The 15,762-nt window shown below is 45.6% G+C and overlaps 1 protein-coding gene across 1 annotated transcript; it reads left to right on the top strand.

Moving 5' to 3' along the window:
• The first annotated feature begins 5,203 nt into the window (after positions 1-5,203).
• Positions 5,204-7,860, top strand: CCDC184 (coiled-coil domain containing 184). Its single transcript, XM_081129887.1, has one exon. The coding sequence runs from the start codon at positions 6,054-6,056 to the stop codon at positions 6,630-6,632; it is 579 nt and encodes a 192-aa protein (XP_080986013.1). The 5' UTR covers positions 5,204-6,053; the 3' UTR covers positions 6,633-7,860.
• The last annotated feature ends 7,902 nt before the right edge of the window (positions 7,861-15,762 follow it).

Raw genomic sequence — 15,762 nt, 5'->3', positions numbered from 1 at the left:
GAAAAAAAGCCACCAAAGGTGCCATTTAACTGTGTGAATATAAGTCATAGATCACCAAAGTAGACGGTTGAAATTAAAGAAGTTAAACTGCTAAGATGAGGCAGAGTTGGAGCTCTGCAGACTATATATCCCATATGGAAGATGTTTCTCAAGGTACGCACTCAGGCTTCATTCATTCGTTCATTCAACAAATATTTATTGAGCCATTGTGCCTGGCACTATTCTAGGTGCTGGAGGTACGGCAGTGAACAAAACCAAAACCCTGCTCCAATGGATCTCATACCCTAGTTGGAGGTAAAAAACAATAAACAAAAAAATAAAAAGATAGTATAACATATTGATAACTGCTGTGGAAAAGAAAAAAGCAAAGGGACTAGAGAATTCTGGAGTGCAAGGGATCCTTGTGCCTTTGGGAAGGAAAGTGAAAGACAAGAAACAAAGCAGGCATTGTGCCTATAAACTGTGAACAAGTGCTTGACCACAGGAAACGGAGCTATTTTCATGCAAGACTTCTTAGAACATGGGCTTCAGAGTCTGGGTAAAAAAGTTGAGGAAAGGGCCCCTGTCCTCACTACATTTGCAGTACTTTGAAGATGTGGATTCCATCTAGGAGACTGTCCATGATACCATCATGAATACTAGTGTAGTCCCTGTTAGTGTGTGTGCAATAAAACTACAGTGCACCCTCATGATGGCTGCTCAGCTGCAGCTGACAGTGCCTTGCTGGCCTTGGGACAGCACCTCAAAGCAAATGGGAAGTGGTAGAAACCACTTTTGATGGTATTTTTAGGGCCTCTGAGAGGCATGGAGAGAACATAAGTAGATGTGTTAGTAAGAGTGAGACCTACAAAATTTTGTATGAATTTATACAGTAAAATACCACAGACTTCAAGATATGACAGGTGAGAAGTGGCCTGGAAGTTAGCATAAAGTCAGTATTGAAGAACACTAAATATCTAAAAAATTCTTTTAAATGGAAGGGAAGTCTGTGGCAGACATACCACAGCCCATATCCTGCCCAGATACTTGGACATGATTTTCTCTAAATTGAACTTATATTCTGGGAGAGGCAATTTGTCAAGCAAAATTGTCCCCGTGGTACCAGAAATTATGAGTTCTCAGATGCTGTAGCATTATTAATGACTGATGAGGATTCTGGCAACTTTCTGGGGACAGAAAACATATGAAGCGGATGGAGTGTGCACCAGGGCTCTGAATGCCTATGTATGTGGCCAACTGCCCAAAAGCACTTAGACTGAAACTAGTCAGAGTAGCACAGGATAAATGACTGAACATGCACTGAAAGGGAAAAAACCTCCTGCAAGCGTTGACACAAGAGTCGCTGTTGCAGTGGGTGATGCATTCAGGAGAGACAGGGTGAACACCAGCAAACCAGGCAAATTGGAATGATAGGTTATTTTCAGTGGAAAATAAGACTGCATGACAGGTTGGACGGTTCCCTAGAATTCTTGTTCTGCGTAAAGTTAATATGGAAGAGAAAGAAATGAGGGTGGGGAGTGTCCTGTAGGACTCCTAAAAGTAGTTTGAGGGCACAGAACAAGCAACTGGAAGACTAGTTCAGGCCTTAAGTGAGGGGTGTGTGTGTGGCTCAACTCCTGGCCAAGTCTGTGCGACACTAAAGTCTCTCAAGAGTGTGGACAGTTGGAATCCTTCTCCAATCAGAGGCTCATAAGGGTTCACGGTCCTTGCAAATGACCATGCCCATGTCTCTTTATAAGCGTGAAGGAGATGAGCAAAGAAGTTGGCAAACCTCCATGAGAGGCAAACCACCCTCTCATACTGAGAAAACTTAGTCTAATATGTGACAGACAAACCCCGCAACAATGAGTATTCTTAGCCTCTCAGTATTTCTTACTCTCTAGGAAGGGCCCCCCCCCCGCCCCGTCATTGACAGCAGGGGCTCCTGACAGAATCAAGGGAGCCGAAACAAGGATAAGGAGTTTCTCTCTGCAGAAGAGAAAAAGAATACATCCAAGAAGCGAAGGGTAGGGGAGTGAAAAACAAGGGCCAGGCTTGAGAGAAAGCTTGGTGGTGTTTGAGGAGAAAGGAGAGAGAATGGCAGACTGCTGCTGTAATGTGTGAGATGAATAGAGGAGAGAAGTTTAAGACGTTTTCCTCTATGCTAAGAATGTAAACCCCCGTAGAATTTTCCCAGAGACTATAATAAAAATCTAAATTGCTTTTTAATTCTTTTTGACTATTGGTTGTGTTTCTTTTAAATGTGCTATTATGCTGAGATGGGCCTCAAGGCAACTCAGCTTCATAAAAGTTGAATTGGGGGAGTACTGTCTGGGATTGTAGATCTAAGAGGCAGCTTTCTATATCTAAATGAGTCAAGCCAGCATTGTCATCATGATTGTTGGATTTATAGTGCAAAAAGTGCACAAACTATATAAAATAGAGACTTGAGGTAAAGCAGACACCAAGTAGAGGAAAAAGGTACAGACCACTGAGGATCTTAATTTTAGTGAGAATGTGATGTTTGGAACTAGGTGTACCTGATGGAGACCTATGTCTATACAGCATGGAGTTTCTTTTCCCCCTTGGACTGTGAGACTGGAATAAAGAAATAGAACAGCTAGGTGATTCCCAGAGGACAGAAAAAAAAAGGCAGAAAGCAGAAGAGGAGTGTGTAGGGGTTGTTTTTTTCTTCCTAAACAGCTTTGCTTTGCTGTTTATTACTTTTAATTGTTCTTTCATATGTGCAAATACTCTAGTGACATGACCAGAATACCCATCCAGCCCCCTTTTGCTTGGGAGTGGACCCATTCAACCAACCCTAGGGCACTGGTGTCCAGAGGGTCCAGCCCTGTAACCCAGCAACCTTAATGAGGTTCTGCTTCACTCTCTACATCTGTCCCCCTTATTTTTCTGAGACTAGACCTTTCTCCTCTTCTCCGTGTCTCACTTTCACCCAGAATTCCTAAAATAATATGGTTGTGGGTCTGATGCACCAATTGTCTCCTCATATTTTCAAGTCCTGCTACTAGTCCACTCCCCCAGTTCCCACCTACCCTCGGCTCTCAAACGTCTGACCTGGAGCTTGACTGGATCGGCCACACCCCTCGATCTCTGCACCTGTTCCCCATGTTCTTTCGTGCTTTTCCAGTAATTTCCCCTCCCTTTAGGCTCACAACCCTTATGCCCTCAGTGGGCTTCATGCTAGCACCTCTGGGCAGCATGGTGTAATCTCATGCTGAAAGCCTGGACATACACAGGATCCTCAACAATAGTGGCAAGGGCCTTGTATGATGGCACAATCCAGCTCCTACTGTGTGGGTGGTATGCTTAATGTAAGGTTAAGGCCAAGATGGGAGGCCCTGTATTGGTGACAGGGTCCTAGTGGATAGAAGGCAGGGACTCGCCTGATGAGTAAGGGAGCTGGCAAGATGAAATCATCTATGTCCAGAGCTTGTCAAGAGATGTGAAGTAACAGACGCAGGTAAATGACCTGCAGGCCATGCCAGTCTTTTCTGCTTATAGCAGAGCTCTCTGGGTAAGAATGAAGAGCAGTGTTGAACCTGTAAGCCCTGAGAATGTGTTTGCTATAAATATGATCAGAAACTTATGCTGTGTAAGCTCAGGCAGTTGGCTCTGTGTGCCCGTGTGTGTGTGTGTGTGTGTGTGTGTGTGTGTGTGTGTGTGTAACTTTGTTTCTAGTTTTCGTATAGTTTTTTGGTCAAGTCTTTTGGTAAATACTGGGCCACAGTGGCTTGCTTAGGGAAACCAAGGAAAAGCATTTTTGTCTGCTGAGCTTTAGGAATAACCTGTGGGGCATATGGAGGAGGTAGGAGTGATAACCAAGATAAGAGTGCCACAAGTCTGTGGAAGGAAGGAAGTAGAAATGAGCACGCAAATAGGATTGGATCATTTGTTTTAGAAAATACAATATTATAGGGGTTTTAATTTGTTCATATATTTGTTTAGGGAAATAAAATTTCTAATAGTTGTATAATACTTTATTATATCAGCAATGCCTTAGATGAAACATTCTGCTATTTAGGATATTTCCCCACTTATTTCTATTTTAATAGCAGCAAGACAGGCCTAAGCCAAACAGCTCTTTAGAGCCACGTAAGTTCCTCTGGGCCAGCCTGCTCTTCATCACTAGAGTACACAACCAGGGAAACCCAAGGTAACACATTTGCTATCCTTGAACCGCTAGTATACGAAACACTCACCCATACCTAGCTCTTCCCCATCTTGTTTCTCCTCCCTGGATTTATTTCTTCTTGTGAACTTCTGATTTTTGGTTTCTGATCACTTGGCTTCTCCAATTTACTAAGGTCATTATTAGTAAGTATGCTGCTGCCCAGGTGCTGTTTGCTTTTCAATCTAAAGTCATCTGTAAATATGTTAAATTCAGATTTTCTTCCCCCTTCTCCCCTCCCACTCCACCCCTCAATAGGAAAAGGAGTTGTCACAAAGGTTGAGACTCTCAGTGCATGTCTTTTCCTGGGCACCGGGTCTGCCCAGGGGGAATGATCTTCACACACAGCCTCCCCCCACCCTCCCCCGCCCGCCCCTTCCACACACTCAGCATTTATCCCTTTCGCTTGTTAGCTGATGCAGAGTTATTCAGTTAGAAATAATATTGTAAATTATCCAGTCCAGTCCTCTAACAAACCAAGAAAATGGTTTATTCAAGGTCTCTGAATTAGGTGGTAGAAACAAAATTGAATTCAGGTCTCCTAAATCCACTATGTGCGTGTTGGAAGATTATGGATGAGGGAAAGGAAGATAGTTTTTATTAATTCAACACATGTGCTGAGCATTTACTTACTACGTGTCAGGCACTATTTTAGGTGCTGGGGATTCCGTGAAGGTGACAGGGGGCGCGAAGAGACAAAATTATCTGCCCTTATGGAGCTTTCATTCTCAAAACTTAAGTACTTTGTCTCACCACCCTGGAAAAATTCCCAGTACCCTGGGTAGGAGTGTTTGGGTCTCGTATGGGAGGGAATCCCGTCCTCTCTGTGTTTCTGTGTTATCTACAGCGAGAGGGCTGATTTACTGCAGAAACCCGAGAGGCGGAAACCTCCGGGGCGCCCTCCCCGCTTCTGCACCTCCGGGACCCGCGGGGCCGGCTCCGGGCGCCGCCGCGCTCCAGCTCGAGCCTGGGATTACCGGCGTCGCCGTCCCTACCCTCTCTGCTTCCTGCCGGCGGCTGCAGGACAGAGAAGCAAGGCTCCGCTCCAGCGCCATCCTCGGAGAAAGGACTGCGGGAGGGTTACAACCCCACCACGGCAGCTGCGCTCAGTGTCTAGCACCCGGACTGGGGGAGGGACGACCTCTCCAGGACCTGGGGTTTATGCAGCAAACTGCTCTCAAGCTTTCCCAATAAATGTTGCAGCCACCCGCTCTTCCCAGCCTCAGCTGAGGCCACTGCAGCGTCCCCGGCTCTCCCGCCCCGCCCCCAGCTCAGACTCCGGAGCCCCACTGCAGCTTCCAGCCTTTCTCCCGTTTCTTCTCACTTCCTGCTTGCCATGGAGACACACGTCATTTACGTGCCCGCGTCGCCTTGGAAACAGGGGAGCATCGGCGGCGCGGCTGGGAGACCCGCCCCTGGAGCTCCTACCACACTCGCGGGCGCTGCCCCTTAATAGCCGAGGGGAGTCCCGAGCCCGACCCGCAGCTGGCCTCGGCCTCGACCCGGGCCCCTCCGCAAACGCTTCTGTGACCCAGGGAATCGGGGAGCACTTGCTGCTCGTGGCGCCGAGAGGGCGGCGCTGACACGGGCGCAGGTCAGGAGGCGAGGCGAGGCAGGGCGCTTTCGCCCCGGGGCGAGCCGGACGGACGCCGGCCTCCGGCCTCTCGTGGGGTCCTCGACCCGCAGGCTCTTCCGGGCCTCCCGGATCCTGCCGCGCCCTCCGCCGGGGCTCACCTCCTCACGTCGGCTCCCGCCCCTCTCAGAAGCCTCCCCTTCCTCGGCTCCTCCCTGTCCCTCCGGGGACCTCTCCCCTCCCCCGCCCCCATTCCGGAGGCCGGGCTGCACCGGACCCAGAGCTGCCACCACCCGCCTCTGCCGTTCAATGGAGGACGGTCTGCTGGAGATCATGACCAAGGACGGCGGCGACATGCCGGCACCTCTGGAGGTGTCCACCGTGCCGGCCGTGGGGGACGTGATCTCCGGGGAGTACAACGGCGGCATGAAGGAACTAATGGAGCACCTGAAGGCCCAGCTGCAGGCCCTGTTTGAGGACGTGCGGGCCATGCGGGGGGCCCTGGACGAGCAGGCCTCGCACATCCAGGTGCTCTCAGACGACGTGTGTGCCAACCAGCGGGCCATTGTCTCCATGTGCCAGATTATGACCACTGCGCCCCGCCAGGGCGGCCTGGTCGGAGGCAAGGGGAGCTTCCCGGGAGCCCCCCAAGAGCCCGAGACCCCTTCGCCTGGGATCGAGGACAGCGGTTTGCTGGGTCGAGATCCTGAGGACGAGGAGGACGACGACGAAGAGAAGGAAATGCCCCGCTCCTCCACACCCCCTAGTCCCTGTGAGCGCGCCGAGAGCCCCTGTGCCGGTCTCCTTGGGGGGGACGGGCCACTTGTGGAGTCCCTCGATCTTCCCGACATTACCCTGCTGCAGCTGGAGGGCGAGGCCTCCCTGTGAGGGGACTCCGAGGGCCACTACTTTCCCGAGCTGGCTTTGGGTTTCCGAGTGCATGACGCGAGTGGACTGAACAAGCGGTGCAGCAGCTTCACTCCGACCGCTGCCCTTGTGGTTCAGGCAGAGAGAGACTCCTTGAGGAAGGATTTATAGGGTGAAGGACTTTGGGAGCATCAAGAATTCTTTCTGCCTAATCAAGCGAGAGACGTAGCAAACTGCAGAAAGGTGAGGTTCTGGGAGAGGAAGCGCCCATCTCTGGACTCCCATCCATCCCCTACCCTCTCCTCCCGCCCCCACCCCAGACAACGGGAGAACCCCTGAATTGTGTAAATAAAAATCTGCTTTTTCTATTCTGAAAAAGGACTTATCTAGGACTATGGCAAATAGTCTCTCATGATTTACCTAGAAATTAAGGAATTGGGGTATTCTGTTCTGGCAACAGAAAATTTCCCCTTCTGCTGAAATCCAAGATATTCAGCGCTCTGCAGAAGCCTCTCCCCTCACAGATCTTTGCGGCTGCTGATTGGTAAAGGAAGCTTGAGGAGGGAACTGCAGCCCCAGGAATCTAGGAGAATGGGGTTCCCAGGGCCCCTGGGCTGGGAGGAGCTGGCTCTGAATGTGCATGAAGACAAAATAGCTCAACCTCTAGGATTTTGCATGCAGAGCGGATCCTGCTTTGTCGCTGACTACATCTGGAATTGCTTTTTCCACTCACTGGGACTTAGAGAACAAAGAGCCAGTTCACAGGCAGAGACTTGGGGGTGCTCAGCAACAGCCCAGATTTAGGGGACATTTGAGGGACTCTTGGGGGCCACAACCAAAACCTGTCTCTCTCCTGGCTACACCCGCTTAACTTCAGTTCCTTTTCCTGTCAATATGTCCTTGCCCGCTGCCTCTCGGTCTTGCCTCCATAATGTCTTGTGTGTGATATGTGTGTCCACTGTGTAGTAGTATGTGAGCCCTGAGGGGCAGGGCTTGTGGCTCTGGTGTTAGGTTCAGGGGGCTTCAGACCCTTCTGTGAGCCCCAGGCTATCATGGCGCTTTCCCCTCTCCTTCCCTCTTTCCCCCACAACCAGGGCATGGAGCATGTGGCTGTCCTGAGGTTCTTAACTGATGTGCCTCCTCCCATCTCCTCAAGTGGTGACTTTGTGTGCCCTTCCTCCTCCTCTATGTATTCCTTTTCAATGCTTTTCTTGGTGTTAACCTTAATAAAGAGGCGTCATCTCCCCTCCTTGCTGACTGGTACTAGGGGGATGTCAGGGTTGGGCTTAGTGGGAACGGCAGGGATCATGCCTTCCCTCCTCTCTCCTTGCTTCCAGTTCCAAGGAGTTGACCATACCTGCCCTTGTCAGGACAGGCATTGCCCACTCCACCTGCTTCCCCTTCCATCCTGGATCTTGACCTCCAGCTGGATTGGGAAATGATAGGGTACGTGATGAGACACCCAAACCAACAAGGGTTTTTAGTAGCCAGAACTCCAGATGTGCAAAAGACTTCTTTTTTGTGAAGTGCCTGAGTCCTGGGATGGCAGGACACCTGTTTCATGGGAGGGTTGGAGGGGGTATTGTTTGGGAGGGATTGCTGGGGATCTCTGTGAGCAGAGTGACATATCACAAAAGAAACTGCAACAACTGCCTCAGGCCTCTAGTGGAGAATGCCTTACTTACCCCAGGGAGCTCAGCCTGACGTCAGCGCCAGTCAACTCCCTTGGGCACTGGAGATTTCCCAAGGCCATCCCAAACAAAATTTGGAAGAATAAGCTGGGGCCGTGTGTGTGTGTGTGTGTGTGTGTGTGTGTGTGTGTGTGTGTGTGTGTGTTTGTGTTCTTGCTGCTGGTTGCTGTGGAGAGGTGGAAAGAGCACTGGAGTCACAGATCTGGGCTTAATTTCCGCTCCAGCACTGAATGATTGCTTGTGACTTAGTTTCTGCATGTGTAAAATGGGGACGAAAGGTTTTTGGGGAGAAGAATGTCTAAGGCCCCTGGGAAGTCTTGTGCAAATGTTAGTTTTCTTATATGTAGTTCTCTTGGAATGAGGTGAGGTAGGGTGGTGGTGATGACTGACTCCTCTGAGAAAACAAAACTCCCTAGGGAAGGTTCTAGAAGCTCTCTGTCTATATAATCTTTCCTTACCTAAAGAACTCTTATCCTTCAGGGTAGTCAAGTAAAGGAGGGATGGTAAGATTCCCAAGCTGACATGGACCTTTTCATCATAAATGTCACAGGAAAAGGTCTTCAGGGCCAGCCCTACACACATAGGATGACCAGAGGAAGCCCTGAGTTGTGCAGTGTTTGGGGAATGTGGGCTGGAGCCCTTAAAGAGGGCAGCTAAAGTATATTAGGGGGGAAGTGTCTCTGGGAAGAGGCTGGGAGATAGCTTCCTATTATCATTCCAGTATTTAGCACCAATAACAATGACAGCTATCACTTATTGAGTGCCTACTGTGTGCCAAACACCAACCAATTTTATCTGCCAACCACCATATGAAGTGGGCACTGTTATTATTTTCACTTAACACTTTCAGAAGCAGACTCCAAAACTTGCTCAAGGTCACACAGCTAGCACTTGGCAAAACCAGGACTTAAAACCAGGTCTCCTGACTTAAAGAACCCTAAATTGGAACCATGCTGCTAATTGCTCTATTATTTGGATCTTCAGAGAAGGAGCTCCCTTATCCTCCAATCAAGAGTCTAAGAGTCCTGAAAAGGAAATAGCGTTAGTTTTAGTCACATTTTATCTTCTCAATTGGAACAAGACATTGCAGTTCATGTTTTGGTTAGTGACCCTTCTCAGACTACAGTGGCTGATAATACAGTAATGACACTGAGAAGATGGCCTTTTAGACCTGCTCCCTGAGAAGAAGATGCTGGTGCTCCCAGATACTGCCCGACACAGCTCCATTCTTGTGCCTCTTTTCTGTTCCCTGTAGGTTAGATTCTTCAGAGTCTGACAAGAATACCAAGGCAGCATAGAATCAATCTCTGTAGAAAGTTCCAGTTGAGCCCTTTAACCCCTGACTCCATTTTGGTTCCCCTTCCTATGCCCACTGTCATAAATGGGTCATCAGTCCCTTAGCCCAGAGCTTCCTAGAAGTTCTCCATCTATTCCTTCCAAGTCCAGATAGATAAAAATCTCCTCAGAAAGAGCAATTCTTCAGCTTTCTCCCATCACCTGCACCAGCATCTCACAGGGATCCAGCACAGGTTGGTCTTGCACTTCCTCCTTCCCCTATTCCCCACTCCCCTCTTATATTTCTCCATTGGAATGTTCCAATTAAGTTTCAGGTGAGATTCCTAACCTGGGACTCATGGACGAGGTCTCTCTTGAACTTCAGGGGGTCATGGCCCCTGAAATTGAATGCAAAAATCATGTATGTACATTCTCTAGAGAGAAGATCTATTAAACTTAATTAAAGGTAAGAATTAAGTTTAAAAAGTAAGAATCAGAATTAAGTTTAAAAAGTAAAAATCACTGGGCTAAAGGGTAATGAGACATTTTAACTTAAAAACTACCAAAGAAGAAATAATTCTGCCTGAACTGGTACTGTACTGAATTGGCAATACACCCTTGCCACCTGGGGCCTCCAGAGTATTTCCACAGAATTGAAATCTTCTCATGAATCTGATTACTCACAGCCTACTCAACAAATTAAAATTATATTCACACCCATTAGGATCTTCTAATACTTGCACTCTGCCAGAGCACTGCTAACTTATAGAAGTCATGTCTGGGCCCAGTGCAACACTGAGTGTGATTCATTAGAGTTCTTTCAGTTTCTGGCACTCCTACCTCTCAATGGTCTAAGGGAAATCTCTCAGGGTTGGCTCTTAATCTCAAAATGCAAAAACATACAACTCTGTAGAAATACACTACAATTTTAGCCTGGTACAACTAAAATCTGTTCTAGAAAAATAGTTATTTCTCAAAGACTTGCAAGCTGGCCTCCTACATAAATCTGCAGTTTTAGGTGTGGCCTCAGTATCACCACAGAGTATGGTCTCTGCTTGATATTCAGGATGTCCCAAAAAAATGTATACACACTTTAACAGCTGATAGCTCAATTTTGAAAATGAAACGTATTTTAATAAACACTGCCTTTATAATTATTCCAAGTGTGTGTATACATTTTTGGGGACACCCTATATATAATGAAATGGCTTACCCAGAAGTTGTCCCAGAAATAAGGAACATTTGTTTCCTAAATATATTTAAGTCTATATTTTTTGCAAGACAGAAAACTGATTGCATCTTTTAAAAGGCAGGTTTTCCTAATCATATTTCCTGACCTACATGCCTAGGAATAGACATTCAGCCAAGATACTCTGTTACAATGAGAAATAATAACAGGACAAAAGGAGTATTCTTGGCTCTTTTATCCCAGCTACCATCCCCCTCCCTTCCCAAGCCCCCCACCCCCACCCCCACCCTCCCTTCCAGAATGTTTCCAGAGGTAAATTCCCTCAGAGAAACAGCCTTTCTGCTTGGAAGTGCTGTGCCAGAAGGAAGCCTGCTCTGTAAATAATGTTGTAATGGTGCCACCTGGTGAGAAACAGAAACATTACAAGGGGATCTTCAAAGGGAATTTATGCCTTTCAATTCAGTGAGCACTACCAAATGCTTACTAAAGGCCTGGCTCTCTGCCAAGTAGTGGGTGGCCAGGACAGAAGAGGAAATTAAATAAAATGTATTTGAAGAATATAACAGCCAACTGCATGCAGTAAACTAACAGGTCTCCTCCAGCCTCTTACACACCTATAATTCTGAAGATTACTCGTCCTAAACCACAGCTCTGAACATTCGTTCTCAGAAATCTGCATCATGTCCCCCTTAAATCCTGAATTAAGTATAAAATCCAGTGGTTAGGGGATGTCAAGCTCTTCCCTAGAAAGGCCCAGCATACTTTTTAGCCATATATTTCATTTCCCAAGTACATTATCTAGCCACCATCTCATCAATTGGAAGCCCATATCATCTAGTCAGCTAGAAGTGATTCCCAAGGGTATCACAGTTCTTTTAATCTCTGGATGAGTGGACTGGATGAGCACCCCTGGCTCTTGATTTTATTTCTCTTAGTCTTCCCAAGTGCAGTCAAAAATAAATCTCTCATCCAGAAAAGGGACTTCTGCAGCCTCGGTCACCTGCACTAGCTTCTTATGGGGTGTCTAGCAAGGTGGCGTTTCCCTCTTTCCTCTCCTATGCTACCTGGAAATGGGAAATCCCCAGAAATAGTATGCAAAGCTTTTTATTATGAATTTGAGCTTTTGTTTCTAGGAATAGAGTTTATACCTTTCATCAAATTCTTAAGTCTATAAAGGCAAAGAGGTTAAAAAACTCTAGTCCAAATACGCTATTCACCATTTCCCAGAAATGCCCGTTTCTGTGATCTGATTTTTTGTGCACTCTCTTTACCCTTCCTACTCCATTCCATCTCTGCCAGGTGGAATCCTACCAGCTCTTTGAGGCCTTTCTCAAATGCTGCTTCCTTCATGGAGCCTTTCCTAATGTGGTCTCTTTCCCCTTTTAATGCCCAAATATTTTTGTTTGTACCTCTTTTAGGGACAATTACTAAATATTTTCTTTACTTCTATTATTCTTTATGTGCTTGTTATTCCTGGATTATGAATATCTTGAGAGCTGGAACTGCTTTCTCATTTTTATTGTCTCTGAAGTATTGACCATATTTTATTGACTTTAAGGTACCATTGATTGTGTGGTACATCACTATTTTAGAAAATAAATTAAGAAAAAATACTGCCAATTAAACTATCACTATGCTTTCTTATTTATATTTTAAATTTTTGCTCATATTTAAAGAGCTCATTTAGGCTAATTTAGAAATAAAACTTTTAAAAATATAATTTGTGGTTTTTTAAATATGTTTTTATTGATTTTAGAGAGAGAGGAAGGGAGGGGAAGAGAGAGAGAAACATCAATGAGAGAGAAACATAGATTGGCCTCCTGCATGCCCCCTACTGGGAATTGAGCCAGCAATACAGGCATGTGCCCTGACCTGGAATCGAACAGTGATCTCTTGGTGCATAGGATGATGCTCAACCAACTGAGCCACACTGGCCAGGCTAGAAATAAAACTTTTTAATATCACTACAATGCACACAAATTTAACTGAAAGTCATTGTGGTATTCTTATCATTTCTTCATATTGAGCCTGATACTTCCAAATTACTTAATGATTCAAAGTTGTTGATGTCTGTATTTTTCCATGCATATATATTTTCTGGGCCATTATAGTATTAGTAAAGCAGTATTTCTTAGAAAGAGCTTCACTATTGTCTCTTGGAATTTCTCCAGGCCACAATACCTATTCCAAAAGTTTTAAAGCTGGGACTTTTTTGATCTTGCCAGAAAGTGTTCAAGGAAGATGTTCAGACAAGAAACAAGTCTAATATTCCTTAAAATGATGTTTAAATGGTTAATTAAATGAAACATCAAGGGATTGTAGATTTTCTGTCATGTCACCTAGGATAACAACTAGGCCCGGGTAAGTGCAGACAATGACAACTCTGTCATAACTGCTGCTTGGCCAACAATAATTGTAAGCTGATTTTTTATTATTGTTTATAAAACACATCCCATTTCAGAGATGTTAAAATGTGTGTGTGGGGGGGAGGGGGGTCTGGGATCAATGAAATCAGCAGCAAGGGACTTTCTCCTAAGCAGAAAATAGGTATTTAATTGAGTCATAAATGTATAAATAAAAAATTACAGGATTTTAGAGGTAAGAATAAGAATAGTATGGCACCATCTCTTAGAATCTTCGATAATATTATTGTTCAAAGAAACCTTAGTGATGCTCATATAGCCATTTTATATATAACTCAGATGTCTGAAGGGACTGCCCATGTCTTGCAGATCTGATTAAATTTGGCCCAAATTCAATTTCCAAAATATGAGAATTCCACAGCCACAGCACTTCATACAATTTCTACAGTGTCCTATGGTTTGTTTTGCTTTTGCTTCCCTCTGTATCCACACCTGAGTCCATGCAAGCTGCCTCAGTAAACTCTTTATCAACTCTAGGACTCATGAAACAGCCCTTTCGCTGGTCTCAATAAGGAATATAACCCTACTAGCCATTTTAAAATTTTTGCTGTAGACTTGAATTTAAAAAACAGAGAGGGGAGTGATCACAAGGAAGGTTCCCGTTGAGGACTTTATGCCTTTCACAGGCTCCTTCACCCTATCCTTCCTATACTCTCTTCCTCCTGCCTACTCCAGAAAAATGAACAAATTCTTTCTCTTACCTTGAGAAAGTTTCTCTCACATTTAGTTCCCTGGGTGTGGGGTTACTTTATTTCTACCACTTTATTAAAAAGTGGTACTTTATATATATATAAAAGTACTTTATAAAATAATATAGCCTTCCTCTAAGAGGATTTACAGTGAATAAATATTTCATTGCAGATATTTAAAGAAATAGATGGGGTGACATATGCAAAATTGCATAGTTAATGACAGCATTAGGACCAGAACCCTAATTTTCTCTGTTTGTCTGAATTATATAGATCAGGGACATTTCCCCCCTATTAAGTGGTGATGCAGCTTACTCTGCTATAAGTGGTTACAATATGCTAAGGAAAGCTTAGGATGACTTGGATGCAGCTGTGGGAATAAAAAGGGAAAGCCAAAATTTATTTTAGAGCAGACACATGATTCTTATAAGCATGATGATAAAAGACATCCAAGAAGGGAACCACAACTGAGTCAGTCTGCCAGCAAATATTTACCAATTGCCTTCTATGTCTCGTGATAGGTGTTAGGCACTGGGGCAGACTCTAAGAGATCATGGTACCTCCCTGAGTTGCTCACAGTCTAATGAGGGAATAACATGTTCTTGAATTGGGACAGAGTGCTTCTCAGAATATTGAAGGCAAAACCTGTTTTCTGTTAGCATTGTTAACTGAGTAAGAAGCACTTTAATTTTAAAATGGGAATGGGGTGTGTGTGTGCACATGTGCGTGCGTGCTGGGAATCAGGGTTGGGGATGATAAGATAAAATGGAGAGGACAAAGGTTTAAAAAATGCTGAGAAAACCCACAAAATTTCATACTACAGAGGACATCAAGTATGACATTGGAAGAAAAGCAGTACCAAAGGTGGTACCCAGTAATTCTCTGAAAAAAGTAAGTAGAAAGGGGTTTGGGGGGAAAGGTACTATGGCCTCTACACCAATGCACAGACGATAGGAAATATACAAGTAGAACTTGAGACTTTATACAATGAGGAAAATAAACACAGATATAAAGAAACTTGGAAGGATGAGACTCATGCCTGAAACATGCAATGAAAAAAGGTGCCGTACATTGTTCCAAAGAAACAGAATTGGGTTCTGATGTGCAACTAGAAAAGAATTACCAGTCATGTGACACACACCATATTTCTGTGGCGAACCTGCTTCTGAGACAGAGGCAGCTTCTTTGCTGTGATCTACAGGAAGTCAGCCCTTGACCTCAGCATTTCCAAAATTCAAAAAGGAAAGGGGAAGGGGGAGGGGGAGGGGGGGAGGGGGAGGGGGAGGGGGGGAGGGGGGAGGGGGAGGGGAGGGGAGGGGAGGGGAGGGGAGGGGAGGGGAGGGGAGGGGAGGGGAGGGGAGGGGAGGGGAGGGGAGGGAAGGGGAGGGAAGGGAAGGGAAGGGAAGGGAAGGGAAGGGAAGGGAAGGGAAGGGAAGGGAAGGGAAGGGAAGGGAAGGGAAGGGAAGGGAAGGGAAGGGAAGGGAAGGGAAGGGAAGGGAAAGGGGGAAGGGAAAGGAGGAAGGAAGGGGAGTAAGTAGGAACAAAATAAAAACAAAAGAAAATAATGAAAGGAAAGTCAGAGTAGCACATTACATCACAAAGATAGAGTCTTGTATGGGATTATATATCCTTGAGAGTGTAAACAAGAAAGGAATCATTTAGGTGAAAATAAAAGAAGAAAAGAAGTTATATTGTAAAAACAGGTTAGAGTCTGCCAAAACATAAACTGGATTATAGATCCCAGGAACAAATAAATGAAACTAGTACAAAGCCAAGTTACAGAAGTGAGGGAAAAGTTGATTTAATGTAATACAGTCCTTCAGAAGGAAGAAGATGGCAGAGCAGACTTGCAAATCCAGATCTAATTCTGACCCACAAGATGGA

Source organism: Miniopterus schreibersii (assembly GCF_964146895.1).
Source record: "Miniopterus schreibersii genome assembly, chromosome: 2".
NCBI classification, from domain to species: Eukaryota; Metazoa; Chordata; class Mammalia; order Chiroptera; family Miniopteridae; genus Miniopterus; species Miniopterus schreibersii.
This window is presented reverse-complemented; position numbering and strand designations above follow the sequence as displayed.